Here is a 16,353-nt window from a genome sequence, read left to right on the forward strand (position 1 = left end):
TGCTCCCTGAGACTCCTGCTTTCTGGGAGGGGTGGGGAGGGGGGAAGGAAGAGGGGGGCTAATGTCAGAATGTCCCCCTCCCCCCTGCTCCTGCACCCCGCTTACTCCATCTTCCGTAGAGCAGGGGAGACACACCAGGGCTCAGGACAGAGGGAACTTGCAGCAGCTGCAGTCTCAGCAAGCTGATCTAATTAACAAGTAAGTGTACTTAAAGGGGAAATGCACATCTCTCTCTCTCACACATAGGATATGTGTCTCTGTCTGCGATGTCTCCCCTCCCTCCATTCCTGCTGCCTTGTAGAGTGAGAGAGTTAACCCTTGAGGGCTTGGCCAATTGCTAGTTCATCATTTAGCAGTAAGGGAAATATCCCACCCTCTGACTCCTCCACCTGAACCAAGCTTCACAATCATCATCACTGAGTACTAGTATTAAATGATTTGTTTAAAACTTATACTGTGAGTGTGTGTGTGTGTACACACACACACATATATATGCACACAATATAGTCTTTTGTCTGAAAAAAATTTCCCTGGACCCCCCCCCCCCATTTACATTAATTCTTATGGGGAAATTGGATTTGCTTAACATTGTTTCACTTAAAGTTGCATTTTTCAGGAACATAACTACAACATTAAGGGAGGGGTTACTGTACTATGTTCTAGTCACAAGGTCTATTAGTTATACTTGTGCAAAGCCTTTCGAAGCTATTGGGTTGCATGGGTGTCCTGAGGGCCTACGTTGTCCTTTTGTGTAAAAACTGGTAACCAGAAAAGCATAAGCTGCACTTTGGAAAACCTGCTTGGCTTTTTCATGCACCAGCTTGTCTGTGGTGCAAACATCTGCCGCTAAATCAGTTTATCTGCTCCTTCCTGTTTAGCTCTGCTTTAGGCAGCCTCTCCCTCAGTTCAGTCCTGCTTTACCCAACCTCTTTGTTCAGCTCAGGCTTGTTCCATGTCCTTCATAACAGATAATTATAATGGAATCTGATATGAAGGATCAATTTTGAGCATTGGTTCTGGTTGTTAAATCCAAATAAACACTGCATGTAGCCTCACAGCAGTGTACTTTCCAAATCTAGCACAAGCAAAATCGCTGTTTTCCTAGGCATTTTAGTATCAAGGCAGGTCCATCAGATTACAACGAGTGAGGATCTCAAAATGGGACTAAACTGTTTTTCTTTTGGAAATATAAATCTGATTGCTTTCCTGTTTGATCTTTATAAGTCGCCTATTAATGAATGTAGATAGAGAAGGGAAAGTAAGATTTAATCAATAGAGGCAAATGGTCACAAAACTATTTCTGCTGTTTGGGAGAGGATTTCATAACTAATGGGAATCTGAGTTGCATAGACATATAGAGCTACAGTAAAATTTACAGGGTATTTGTGAACATGGGAGTCCCATAACCTAATGTTGTCATTTCAGTTGAACACATTTCAGATTCTTCAAACAGTCTGTCTTGGTTTGTCCTCTGCTTTCAATTTCTTTTCAAATTTTGTCTCAAAACATATATGCTCTTTGCCTTTATGTCTTAATTTGTCTCTCCTTGCTCCTGTGTTATTTGACAGCCCAGTTTTGCATCACTTTATCACAGAAGTAATGATTTCAAGATGAAGCTCAAACTTTGTAACTGTGTTACGATTAGGTCTATAGAGTTAAGTAAGGGTGGGAGATTATTTGGAGAGGCAGGGGATTTGACCTTTTTTTGTTGCCTGTCTTACAGAGGGAGGATTAGAATAAATTGTACTGTTGCACATATGGTATTATTTATGATTGATTTTAAAGTTATATCAAGGGCCTCTAGAACATACGGACAGGTGTTCTCTTAGCATTTGTGTAAATTTAAATAAATTAAATACAATACAGAATATAGGCAATATTTGATGCTAGGGTTTATATCTCAGAGCATAAAGAAGCATATAATGTTAGAAAAAGATACACATTTTAATTGAATTATTTTTTTCTCTTTTAAGGGAGCAAATATTCTTTTAACAGATAATGGCCATGTAAAATTAGGTAAGTACTTCAGAAGTCTTTTTCAGATTATACTGCAAAAAGATACTAGAAGATACTGCAGATTATAAAATTTTTTTGAATTCTCATCCAGGAATGCCAGAATTTTATATAATACCAGTAAACTTCAGTGAGAGGGGAGGTATTATTAGGACTAGTTTTTTCATTGATGAGGTCTCCGCTGTAATTGAATTGGTGCATGGGTGTGCACAACTGGCTAATCAGACTATAGTTTTGGAAATCAGGTGAAAGACATACTCCCATAGGGAATTAGTCTGACATTGAAAAGGTAGGCTAAAAATCCATTACTACATTTCATTTTAATAAATGCACCTGCCAAGTCTCAGAAATATGAAAACTGCCTCCAAAGACTGCATAAATATATGAATCTAAAAGCATATATTAGAAGATCCTTATGAATACAGTACTTACCAGAGTCTATTTAAAAATTTTTTTTTATAGGTACTGGAATATATTGCATTACATTTCAAATTAAATGTATACAATTACTTGAATTATAGGGAAAATGTTAACTAATAAAACATGTTATTGATCTTATTAATTGCATTCTATGTATTGGAAGAGTGGAAAATGAGAACGTCAAGACTTGCTGCTTTTTAATTTATTTTAACTTTAACATGGGTGATTTGATTTCCCAGTCAGAACTGGTTAGCAACCAGGAAGGGAAAGAACACCTTTTTGTTTTAAAAACAAAGTGAAAAACACCATTGTAAAAGAAACAGATTCACACTTAGTCACATTTTATAATTAATTTATTCAGGCACAATATTAGGAGTTAGGGGCTTTGTTAATGTCTTCATTTGTAGTTTAAATCTGTTTTATTTTTAAACTGATGTTGATTACATTTCTAGAAGACTTTCTTGAATTTAACCATGGTCTGTTGTTCAAAAAGTGTTAATATCCTTGGTCAGTTACAACTGCCTCTGACTGCCCTTCTATTTTTGTAGTAACAAAGATTATTTTAAAATATTATCAATGTTAATATTTCTGGTCATGTTTTACATTAACGAAATAAACACATTTTATGATCAACATTAATATGTGGTATTACACGTCTATATGAAGATATGTCTCAGTTCTTTACAAAAGTTTCCGAAGTAGTGATATAATGTGATTTCAGCAAAGCAGAGCGGATGAAAATAACTTTGTTCAGAGGATTTGTAAAGGGTTTATTACATGAGTAGATGGTATAAAATTCATAGGTGTACTCTAACATGGGAACATATACATATTTGTGTCTGTTAGGACTTCTACACTGCAATTCCTTCTGCATGTTTCTTGTGGTGTGTGTTCGGCAGGATGGTTTGGAGACGGTGATTCTATGGAAATTTATGATGGATCCTGTAAAAACCTCATAGCTTCTGTGTCCTTGAATATTTAGAAGTTTTTACTACAAAGAAGCTTAACTCTCCTGTTGATAATTAATTACCTTTGATCATTACTACTTTAATTAATTAATCTTCATTTTTTTATAGCTGATTTTGGAGTATCTGCACAGATAACAGCTACAATTGCCAAAAGGAAATCTTTCATTGGCACACCATATTGGTAATTGTGTTTTACTTGATAGTTAATGTAATAATAACTTTTACAAAACCAAAAATACCCACGAAAGCTCATGCTCCAATACATCTGTTAGTCTAAAAGGTGCCACAGGACTCTTTGCTGCTTTTACAGATCCAGACTAACACGGTTACCCCTCTAATATTTAAAACCAAAAATAAGAATTTATTTAAAGTTTCTGTACTTAATTTCCTGTTTAGACCAAGCATTTTGAGAATCTTAGTTTATTGCTCATATATTTTATTTTTTTAATGACTTATGGCAAATATGAAACATAGCAAAACATCAGAACGTTGTGACCAGAGTACTGTGATGCTCTGAAAAATAGTTGTATCAGCTATATATTTCATCACCGCTGACTAATCAGTCACTGAATCTAATTTTAAAGTTCTCCCTGGAGTTTGCCCCTTTAATTCCGATCTTACAAATACTTTTTCTACCCACCCATTTAGGTTTCAAATGTTTCTTTTCACTGACATGCCTTTCCTGGAACTCTTCACAGTTGGGAGTTGTTGTTGTTTCACTTGTTTGTGTCAACAGATGTGCTTGCTATGTCTGGAGTGCTCTTCTCAGCCACTTCCTCTTCAAATCTTGTTTAAAAACCTTCCTATTTGCCTTAGTCTGTTATTAAATTAAATCCCACCTCCCTTTCCCTTCCACTAGTACTCCACACCCTTTTAGTCTTTTCTCACTATAACTGGCCTACAAGTATATTTACTTGCATATTTATCATTTTTAAATTTCAGCTTTTTCTTTTACTCCACCTATGTACTGGAAATGACTTTCATAGAATATCAGGGTTGGAAGGGACTTCAGGAGGTCATCTAGTCCAACCCCCTGCTCAAAGCAGGACCAAACCCCAGACAGATTTTTGCCCCAGACCTCTAAATGGCCATCTTAAGAATTGAACTCACAATCCTGGGTTTAGCAGGCCAGTGCTCAAACCACTGAGCTATCCCACCTGGCTGCGTTTAAGAGAATTGTGTATATTTACTGTAAAAAATTATTTCTCTGTTCTGTGCTTCTTTGAAAAGTATTTTGAGATCCTTTGTGTGAAAACATTATGTACAAATATGTATATGTTAGCACAAGTCTCTCCATTTGGATTTGAATTCTTGAAATATGCCCATAAACAAGGTGTTCAAGCTTTTCCATAGTGTGGGCTGTATTTTTAATATATAGAGTCACATGGACCCACCTCCCTTTCACAGTTGTACAAACCATCTTCCACTCATGATTGCATAAATGGATTGTGGCTCTGTTTCCTGGCTGAAGTGCCTGGATGACTGTAATCCTGATCTATAGTGGTTTTTAACACAAACCACTATGTAGCTGCCAAGTTTTGTCAGTCTCCTTAGGTAATGTTTCAAGCTGACTTGCATAATTGTAAATAATTTGCATATAATCATGAACATCACTTTTGAAAATATTGTGTGGATTTAATGCTGGTAAAAGGCACCAGTTTTACTTTGGATGGCTTCCCTGAGCAGTAGGAGCAAGTAAGACTTCATTTCTTGTACCCCTTTGAAGAGATGGAAGGGAGGGGAAGGCGTGGGCTGTACGTGTTAAAGATAACCAGGGGTTTTTTATGAGGAGAGGGTATGGTCGCTGGGTGAGAGCGGAGGAAGTTGCTATAGGGTAGTACTAGCTCCATTGGTACTTGCCTTCCATTTCCACATTAGCTTTTACTCCTCCCCCTATCTCCTATTCCTCCCTTAGCTCCTGTTTCTCAGTGGTCTCTTCCGTCCAGCAGTAGCTCCTTGCTTTTCTTGCCTTTGAGGCACTAAAGCAACAAATATAAACTTCCCTGCTCCAAATGGCTTGGAAAAGGGCAGGGGGATTAGAGAACAATCAGAGAGACAGAGTGGGTGCCTGTTCAGCACGTGCCACAGTGGTCTCTAGTGGGAGCCAGGTGTAACTGCTGACCAGATTCCTTGCTTGTTCAGGACCCAGCTGAATGTATGTGTCATACAAGATGTGTAACAGTATATAGGTCTGCAACTAAATGTTCAAGTGATTTTTTCTATTTTGTTTAACCTGTTAATTCTGAGAATTGCTTTTAAGGGGGTAAAGAGAAAAATAACAGGAGGAAAAGAGACAGACGTTCATCTCATCCCCTTTTAGCTAAACTAGCAAACTTAGTGCTTTTTGTTAGTTTTGTAATAACGTAAGACCTCACACTTACGTAGTACCTATGTTACCAAAAAGATTACAAAATGCTTTAAAACTTAATATATATGACAGTCTCTTTAACCACCTCGAGTGAAGTTGCACAATAATTTAAGACAGGGTACATAAACTAATGTACTCAATTGAGATGGGAGAAGAAATTTAGGTAAGCAGACTGTAATTATTCATATTGGAACATGTTCAAGTCACCAAGCTTAACAACACAGCTATGCAAGAAACATATCTTTCTTGATGACAGATGTAGGGCTATCTGTGTTTAGAGCAGTTTTCATTTTTCTCCTGCTACATAGTGTCACCTACCATTGTGCTGGGGCATTGATTTATTACCGACTGGGAGGGAAGAGTATCATCTACTGAACTCCTACTCCAGCTGGGGTTTTTCTTGGTGGTTTTCCATATTAATGAGACCCAGCCATGCTTGGATTGAGTTCATAGCCTGTAACCATATCTGTAACAAACCAAAACAGGTGTTTTCACATTAGATTGGTTAGTCAATAATTTAAAATGTATTGGGTGCTTCTGTTTATGAATATCAATTCAGTATATAGTACTTTTTCATCTGAGGATCTCAAAGTACTTTGCAAATTTTAATGAAATCTCTCAACACCCCAGTGAAGTAGATAATTATTTCCATTTTACAGATGAGGAAACTGAGACACAAAGTGATTAAGTGTCTCACAGGACATATGTGCAAAGTCAGGAATAAATCCCAGGTCTGATGACTCAAGGAGTGAAAAAGTTAGATGCATTTTCCTATAGAATTCTCCTAACCTTCATTTTCTCACTTTCCAGGCTGATGTTTTAAAACTTTTTTTATAGTTAGTTTGTACTCCAGTTTAATCATAAAATGGTAGGGCTAGTTTGGTAATCCAGTGATAGCTCACTTGTGCTATGGCTAAAAAGCCGACACTAGCTGGTTTTGTCCATTTGTTGCCAGACTTTGGGGTATTTGGGAGGCAGTATGCTCAGCCCTGGGAGGATATAGACAGAAAATTGCAACTCACAGTTGCAGTTCGTCTGACTCAAGAGTGTTAACTGATTTTGAAATGACTTGCAGCCAGCTCTCCTCAATTGAGTGAACGTACACCACAACACTAATGCCATAGAGTGAAATGGACAAAGTGGAAAAAAAATCCGAAATACCATTGAAGCTCAGTAGATCATAGGATTTCAAATGCTTACAAATAAGTCAAATAAATAAAAGGTTGTGTATACAATGTGCTCTAGAAAAATGAATAATAAAACATGGACTCACACTGAAAAGTGTTTGAGTTAGTTGTGGAGAGAGAGAAATCTAACAGAAAAATGTCTTTTCTCTTAAAAACATATATATTTTAGGATGGCTCCAGAAGTTGCTGCAGTTGAAAGGAAGGGTGGCTATAACCAACTGTGTGATCTTTGGGCCGTTGGAATAACTGCTATAGAACTTGCAGAACTTCAGCCTCCTATGTTTGACTTGCATCCCATGAGGTTGGTAAATAAAATCTGTTTATGGCAGGCTGTAAAGTTCTGTGAATAACATTTTTTTAAATAATTGGCTAGATAAGTTTGTAATATGAGGGGTTATTGCCAGTAGTATTGTATGCAAGTTTTCAAAATGTACACATGAAAATTTGTAATGGCTGCATTTTGCATAAACAGGTAGCCTCATCTCATCTTTTTTTGGGCTGATGGATTTTTTTTATTGCAGCCAAAAATAAGTTTGTAAAGTAATGGATAATCACAATACAAAAAAATCACAAAAATGTTATCGGTTTTCAGAGCACTGTTTTTAATGACGAAAAGCAACTTTCAGCCTCCCAAGCTAAGGGACAAAATGAAATGGTAAGCATATTTTGCTCTCTTATTATATTATACTAATCAGTAGTTTAGTGAAATGCATGAAGTCTAATGTTCACTATTTCATTTTGCAGGTCAAATAATTTCCATCACTTTGTGAAAATGGCACTTACAAAAAATCCCAAGAAGAGACCTACAGCTGAAAAATTACTACAGGTATGATTTTTGTTTGTATTTTCTGAAGTAGTTCTGAGCTGAAAGTACCTTTAAACTTACTGTGTTGAAGTTTTAATTTAATCTTCCTCTTTTCCCTTGTCTTTGTCTTATAGCACCCTTTTGTTACACAGCCCTTAAATCGAACCCTTGCTATTGAATTATTGGATAAAATGGATAATCCTGATCATTCCACGTACCATGATTTTGATGATGATGATCCTGAGGTGAGAGTACATGCTAACCATAGAAGTAAATGGGCTTTGCTAGTAAATGTTTTTTTTAAATGTTTGACACTTATAGATATAAAAGCATTTACTATGTCTATTCTGAGATCTCAAAAGCTTTTAAAAGGTCATTTTAATCTGTGTAACCAGAGTATGGCATTTTGTCACAAGTGCAGTAAATTATCAGAATTTTTGTTATAATTTGGAAGAAAAACTTGAAGCAGAAAGCAAGGGTGAAATGATAATTTCAAAGTGTCTAATATTTTAGGTTCTTAATTATTGTTTAAATGAGGACCAGGTCGTATATGGTAGTATTAAAAAAAAAAAAAAAAAAAATCCTAAATCCACAGAGGTATAGGAGTAGAAACTGTTTACAAAGCCTACTTCTATTCTTTTGTTAATAGATATTCAGGTTCATGAATGTGGAGTACTGAGATTCTCTCTGTTTTGGAATCTCTTCCCCAAATGATTGTCCTTTAGTAGCAAACCTTATGGTTCCTTCATTTCATCTGAGAGAGATCTGTATTAGGAGTATCCTCTGTAGCAGTCTCTAAATGAGCCAGAACTTTTGCCCTGAACCCATACAGGTATGCGACTAGTTCTTCAGTACTACTGTGTAAAGCCAAGTCCCTTTTTCCCTGATTCTTCACATGGATGTCCTTCCTTCACCCTGTCTCCTCCACCTTATCTCCCACAAGGAGATAAGGCTTGGAAACTATTTTAGGATCAGTGTAGAACTTTGTCTTCCACTGCTAATCTTCTATTCAGCACTAGTATCACAGTGAAAGTATGTTTCGTGTAGTGTTTTCTTTGATCTTTTTTTAAAAAGTTGTTTGTATTGTGTTACATTCCTTTTGCAGGTTATATCTATATTATTTCCAGTTTTAAAATAATCCAGAAAACTTGATTTCACTTAGTTTTGTCAAATATCAAGGCATGATAACATCAGTGCAAGCTTCTACAGATGAAAAAAATAGCATGCTTGTATAAGAATGATAAACCAGGCAGTAATTAAATGTTTCATAAAGAAGAGAAAATGGATAGCCATGCAGTCAGTGTGTCTAGTTTATGGTGTATTTGCATACACAGTATAGATGTAGACTATCCAAATATTAGCACCTTCCAAATTATCGGTTTTGAAAGCTTAAATCTTTTGTGACAGGCAGGCATGCCATAGATTCTGTAATTGTGTTCCTATATGTTTGTATTTGATCTCTTTTGTGAAAAACTAACTCTCAAAATGTCTGCAAATTTTCAGGGTGAGACCAGGCTAAACTATTGCATTCCAAAATTTTAGTTTTGACTTCAGAGACTGTTAGTTAGACAAAAGTTGGTCAGATGTGATAAGAAATAAAACTTGAAGATGACAAGACTAACACATCTCATTAGAACTTGAAATGAGCCAATGTTATATTATTTGTTTGTTTCTGTTAATGCCCACAACGTTCTGAGCATTATGCAATAGTAATGTAGGTTCTTAAGACCTGGGGAAATAAAATACTGTACACAAACAGAAGGACAAGGGGTGGGAGTAAGCAATTCATTAATGTAATATTCTTATTAATGATTGTAGTACTGTACCAGACAGCATGCAGGCAATTCGCAGAAGAAAGAGACCCTATTTTTACAGTGAAGATCTTACAATCTAAAGACAGTAAACAACAAGGGAGAGCAGCACCAGGTGGAAAGGGTCTCACTGCATCCCTAGCTAAAGGAGATGATCTGTTGAATGCTAAGGCTATTGGACTGGAGTCTCTTAACTTTTGGGTTTTCATAATCCAAATGATTATGATGGGGGGGACCCTTCATCAAGACCAAAAGATGATCACATGTGGACAGGTAGTGAAACCAGTGACATATCTGCATTTCTGATTTGTAGTTTAATTCTTGTTAAATACTGTTTGTACAGGAAAAAAGGGGGGAAGTTGTGAGGATGCATATACAGTTCCTTTAAAATTGTAGCAGGAAGTTAGGAAGGAGTGGTTCTAAGAGTTGCTCTCCCTATGCCTATGGGGTTGTCTCTGGTTTCTTGGAAGTTGGATTGAATAATTGACGTGCAGTTGTCTTCTGCCATTTTCTTGTGGAAAGGATCTCTGATACAATTTGCGCCTTCCTCGTCTTGAATTCTCTTCTTGGGCCTTTGAAGTGATTAATGTCAAATCTTCCTTTGCTGAAGCCATTTCATTCCACAGGGATTATGATTGTGCTGGAGGGCTCTTTAAAAGTAAGCCCTGCTTTAACTCTTCTTTGTCACTTTTGGCTAACTATTAATAAGGTTCTTACCTCTGCTGCCGAGTGTGCTCCTAGTTCTTGTGTGTCCCACTACGTGCAATTTGGTGACAGAAATGGCTGTATCCTATCTCCTAGAGAAAGGAGAAAAGAAAAAGCATCAGTGAAATTCCACTACTGCAAGCAGGGAACGTTTATTTTCCTTGTCTCAAGCACTGTAGCAGCCCTGGTTCTGGCGCCAGGGCTAAACTTGGCAGTGGGGGGAAGAGAAAGACTAAGTGTCCTAAGAAGGATGGAGGGCCAGAAAAACTCCTACCCAAAGCAGAGGCCAGAGAAAAATATATTTTCCTCAGGAAGGAACATAGAGAAGAGACTCTCTCAAGAAACTGGGCTGTGGGCAACACAACAGAACAGCTTCAGCGAGGTGTCCCAGACCCATAGAAACAGAAAAGGATGAGCAGCGTCGCCACAGGAGAAGTGGGAGGGGGTGGAAAAGATGCCTTAAAGGTACAGAAGCAGCAGGATGAAAAGTAACATTGTAAAAGAAATAAGTTTCTTCAAGAGCAGTGAAGCTAATATTTCCTATAATAATCCCTCTAGAAGGTTTTCCCTTTGCTGATAAATCAGCATGGTCAAAATGTATAGGCTTTGACAAGCAATTTTGCATCGTTGCATGGAAAGTGAGAAATACAAAGTAAGCTGTCTCATATTTATAATGGCAAGTGACCTACTTGAATACATCAAATCTAACTCCAGATCTAAATGACATAGTGAAGAAACTCGCTGATGTACAATTTTTAGGAAGTGTGAAAAACTCAGATAAAATCAAAGGTGAACACAAGAATACAAACTTGTAGTGAGACTTAGCAAAAAGCACAAAACTCAAGCAGAAGATTTGGAGACTGTCTATAAAGAATGGAAAACTACTTGTGGAAGATATAGTAAAAAAACAAACAAACCAACCTACACCATTCTTGGAAAATGTGTCCAGCCTGTAAAGGAGAATGCACTAAATGTCATAAGAGACGTGAGTGCAGTATTATTTAGATCTTATGTAAAACATGGGCTAGGGAAAGGGGGAGAAGGGAAAGGAGAATAACATTTTCTAAGTGAAGTGTTCACAATAGACATGGTTGCAGAGCTGCTGATGTCTTTGCAAGGAAATGTGGAGATTGAAGATCAGTAAGCAGCTCTTCACTAGAATGTGATGACAGTTTACAGAAGACTATCTAAAGTGAAATAGTATCAGAGGGGAGCCCTGTTAGTCTGGATCTGTAAAAGCAGCAGAGAGTCCTGTGGCACCTTATAGACTAACAGACATATTGTTAGCATGAGCTTTCGTGGGTGAATACCTACTTCATCGGATGCACGAGAAGTGCTGCAATACGTCTGTTAGTCTATAAGGTGCCACAGGACTCTTTGTTGCTTTTAAAGTGAAATAGTGAATCCAGAAGCAAAATTAACATACGAGCATACACATCAGATCTTTGACACTGGGCAAGCAGACTGAATCAATGAAAATTTCTTCCGGTGTGAAACTTGAAAGAAAAGTTAGCAAAGGGAGTCTCTCATCTGAGATTTTAGTCTCTTTCTCAGGCTCACTGAAGAGTTGGTAGATTGCTATTGCTGATTTCAGGAAGAATGAATTTCCTTTCCATGAACCCAGGCATCACATGATCCATGGCTGAAACTTTAAAGAGAGCAGTGAAGTTGAGACTGATAAATCTTATGGACCTGGTTGTATAGAAGTGCATGGTCTATCTATTTACTCTAGTTAAGAGATTCAATTTTGAATTGGCCTTTAAGGGAATGCTGCTACAGAAGATGTGGAAAACTAGACAGTGGAAATTACACTAAAACCTCTTTCACTTTAAACATTACAGTATTAATTTTGTGGTTTTGTGTGTGGATGGTGAACATATACCAGCTAAACCTCTGCAATCAGACTTCAAGGCGAGAAACCACACGAGAAAACATGAATCTGGTGCAGACAGCTGGTAAACACATGGAAGATCACTCTCTGTTAATCAACCATGAGGTGTTTGCACAGGTTATACCTTGTTTGCCTTTGACCTGTCTTCCAACCAGGGATGTGCTGATCACTATTCCCTGATTAAAAACTGGGAACCTGAGACCAGATATACGTTTTGCAAAGGCTTTGACAGACACCATCAAAATGATTGTGTATGGGGCTTTTGACAGTGTCATAGAGAGAAATCAGAGTAGAAACGTTCTTTTGACTACATGCGAATATGGACACTATACAGCTGTTGTGTGTTTTACCAGCAGACCCTTACGCAAAAGAGAATTTTTTTAGATGTGCTTCCTTGCGAGTGGCTCCCAGGTGGCAGTGTATCTCAAGAGACTTCCCCCTAGGTTTTATGGTCAACACACACGCACATGACCAGCCAAGTGAACAGTGGCCCAGCTTGTACCTGGTTGAATGTGACTGTAGAGACTTTTTTGACTCATATGGATACTCCCCAAACTGTGTTCTGTCCTAGAAGCATTATGAAATTTTTAAACAAAAATGCCACCAATGTGTTTCACTTGGACAATCACAAGACTCCTGCTCTTTTCCCTGAGGCTATAGCTGCAGTTTTTCTTACATCACTGTAGTAAGGGTTTATCTTTTGGTCAGATATTAAAACTGTACTCTAATGACTTAGTGCAAGAGACAGGATAGTGATGAATTCTGTTTAAAAAAAACAACACACACACACACACAAAAAAAACTTGGGCATGTCTAGGCTTACTCAAAACATGTTTCTCTAAGTCCAGATGTGTGTATCTTGGAATGACTTTTATAACAGTGTTTCTCAATAAAGCACCCTCACGTGGGGGTTTAAAGACAATTAATGACTGGTGGTGTGGGTTTTTTTTTTTTGTTTGGTACAATGGCCAATGCAGAGAAAGTACATAGTATTTTTTTTAAGTATAGGAATATTTTGTTTAAAGGAAAACATGACCATTTTAAAAATGAATGCATGAAAAACATTGCACATTGAGCCATTTAGGTTTTAGCCAACTTTTGCTTCTTAAGAGGGAAAAAAAGGGTGGTTTCTTGATCAGCCATGGTTTAAAGGCCTTCAGGCTTTCGAAAAGCTCTGTGTTGGCTGCGTTGTGGAAGATGGTACGTTCAGCTCCACTATGGCATTTATAAACACGTCCCATCCTTTAGGTCCATGTCTTCTAGGAATAGAGCTTGTTTGGGTGACAATCTGACTAAGTTAAGCATGTTAGAACTATTAACAACTGAGCCTTTGTACACAAAAGCCCCATAATTGTTCTGTGAGGAGATGTTTTTACCCTGCCCACTTTATTTAGCAATACTAATGCATTTTTCATGTAACACACATTCACATTATCCAACACCTTCTGAGTAACGGAGTCAGAGTTCTTTGGTGTTTCTGGGGGTTGGCAGTCATGCTCTTTCCTGTTCCAGTAGAAACAGATTTATTTTCCCTTTATCTGCATCACTCTGCCTCATGTACATTAGGGATCTTTGAAGTACGGCTGCATAAAGTTTATTTCATATTCAAATAAATGGGTCCTTTGAAGAATAGCTTTCATTTTAGTATCCAGTGAGTGGCCCACATTTGTTCTGATATTTTTCTCCGCTGGAGGGAAAACCCTTAATTGCTCCAATTAGTGGGAAGGCACTAGGTACATTTTTTTTCCTGCATACTCTGTTATTGATTAGTCAAAAGTCCCATTATCAGAGGGATAGGAAAACTTAAGAGGTCGATAAACTCCCCCCCCAGACTTCTTCACCAGATGCTTTTTTTTTTCTAGTGAGATCCTTTTATTCCACAGTTCTTGTACGTTTACATCTTTTTCAGCACATGTACTTAATTGTGTGTTAAAGGTACTTTTTCTGTTAAGGTGTTGAGTTCTGTTTCCGAGTTGGGCACTACTAAATTATCAGAGGCACACAATATGCCCTTCCTTTTCTGCAGGGGTGATTGGCTAAGTAATTTGAAAAGGACCAGGTTTCTCTTCACATAGCCAGATGTGCTTGCAGTTGGCAGCCTTGGCTGTTAAAAAGGACTTACCAAAAATTCATTTCTTTTTATACCCAGCTGTTCTTTTCAAAGTATAAACTGTGGGCCAGTCTGGATGGAAAAATCCTAGTTCTTAATCTGTAAACCTCTGGTGTAGAAGTATTTAAATCCCCCACCAGATAGCCATAAGTTCTTTTGGTAGCTTCAGTAGCTCCTAGGAAGAATTCTGCATTGCTAGCGTACATTTGCAGAGCAAGCATAATAATTTGTAATTTTATCCCTGTGTTGTTGTTTTTTTTTTAACAGAATCATATACTTTGTGTTTTGGTTAATTGTGCAACTCTTCCTCCCCACCCCACCCCGACAAAATACGTTTTGAACTATATACATAATGCACACATTCCTGTAATGCATGTACTTGGTAAAGGCTTTCTCAATTTCATAACTTGCACAAGCAGAGTTAATCAAATAGTCTACAATAATCTTATTTACTTTATTGGTAGGAAACAAGTGGTCATCCTTAAAAGCATCAGGTGACCCCTCCACAAAATTGATAAAAGGTTATTTACAAAGCAGTTCTTTATACTGAGATTGTCTTCAACTGTAACACCACACGGTAGTCTCAGACATAACAGATATTTGCTCAGTGTTATCAAACACATTTTTTGTAAAGTGACTTTTCTAATAGTTGCTAGGTCTTGTGAGAATTACAAAAAAAGGAGGTTTCTACCATGTATCCATTTTCCAGAGCTGTAGTGCAGGGTTTAAACCTTTCTCATGTTGTGACTGTCTGTATTTTCTTAAGGGTCTTTGTCTCTATTTGCTACTGATTTTTGTTCCTTACGGTCGACGACTGCTGCACTTCTATGTTCTTTGAGTTATACTTCCCTAGGCCTATGCTATAATCTAGGACTAGATCTGTCAAATTGTCAAAGTAGATCTTATCACAGTTTGCTATGTTGAGGATAATCTCTTTGACTTTCATGTAGGCCTTTCCTTCCGACAGCTTGTACCCATATGACTTTGGACTTACTGACACAAACTCTGTGATATGTTGATCTGGCAGGGTCTCGCTTGTGAGGTCCCTTATAATCCACTGGAGAGAGGTTCCAGTCTCCCTCCCTTTTCACAAATACCACCTACTCTGTGTCATGGTACAGGCACCTCTTTGCAACCTGTCTAGCAGGTTATATAGTTCTAAGATGGCCATAAGTGGTGGTGAAATAAGCCCTGAAGATGTTGGTATTGCCAAAGACCATGTAGCATTCTTTTGTTTGCTTCCAAGACATGCAAGCGGTTTCATCATTGATAAACTTGGAGGATGAAACCTCATAACTGGGAGAAAATAGGTACTGAAAGAGTTCATCAAGAGTCTCATGATGCTGGTATTGGGTAGGTTTGTTCTTTTGCCTAATATTCCCCCCCCCCCCCCCCCCCCGAATTTAAAAACAATTTAGCAATTTGGTGCTTTGTGGAGTTCAGCATAATCTTATGTTGGCATAGATGCACACCTTTCTTTTAGAATCATTAACTTATTTTGTTTTTCTTTGTGCACCAGCTTGGATACCCTGAAGTCTCTTGTTCCTGTACTTAGAAAAGAGTTTGTCAGATTTTTCTTCAAAATGCCAAGTTTCATAGGTGGTTATTTTTGCCACCGTTCACCCCTTTGCTATGGCCGCATTCAATTCCACTGTGCACCAAGTCCCCAAGAGGGCACTCTCCAGTATGGGTGCATGTCTTCTGCTACTCAGTTTCCACACAGATTTGGCATAATGAGAACATAAGTTTGCCACCCACTCTGACAGATAACATTGGAGGGAAAGAGGCCTTGTGGGCAGTGTGATTTAATTTTGGAATTCCAAAATAATTTATGAGGGGTCCAAATTTGTCATGAACGATATCGGCTCGTTCGATGGGGTATGCTTTAGTTTTGTTTGTGAAAGGGTGCAGGCTGGTAAAATTGTAATAGTGGATTTCTTCGTTGGGGGTTAGGTTTGTAATACAGGAAAATAGCGTTAGACCTCCCTCCAAAAAGAGCATCCCTCGGCACCAGAGTTGAGGCAGTTGGGCTTTGTTGAAGAAATCTGCAAGCTCCCTATCTATTTCTATCATCA

General features: G+C 37.8%; 1 protein-coding gene across 3 annotated transcripts in view; it reads left to right on the forward strand.

Annotated features, from left to right (window-relative positions):
* The window catches only part of MAP4K3 (mitogen-activated protein kinase kinase kinase kinase 3), a 158,890-nt gene that overhangs the window by 40,774 nt on the left and 101,763 nt on the right, over positions 1-16,353 (forward strand). For all 3 annotated transcript variants that reach the window (XR_004375124.2, XM_032790833.2, XM_032790832.2), the window contains exons 7-12: positions 1,974-2,016; positions 3,510-3,582; positions 7,126-7,257; positions 7,549-7,611; positions 7,701-7,782; positions 7,896-8,006. Coding sequence is in view for 2 of the 3 variants with exons in the window: in XM_032790833.2 (XP_032646724.1) it covers positions 1,974-2,016; positions 3,510-3,582; positions 7,126-7,257; positions 7,549-7,611; positions 7,701-7,782; positions 7,896-8,006 (504 nt within the window). In the remaining variant the exon portion in view is untranslated. The remainder of the gene's footprint in view (positions 1-1,973; positions 2,017-3,509; positions 3,583-7,125; positions 7,258-7,548; positions 7,612-7,700; positions 7,783-7,895; positions 8,007-16,353) is intronic.

The sequence above is a fragment of the Chelonoidis abingdonii genome, chromosome 3 (assembly GCF_003597395.2).
Source record: "Chelonoidis abingdonii isolate Lonesome George chromosome 3, CheloAbing_2.0, whole genome shotgun sequence".
Lineage (NCBI taxonomy): Eukaryota > Metazoa > Chordata > Testudines > Testudinidae > Chelonoidis > Chelonoidis abingdonii.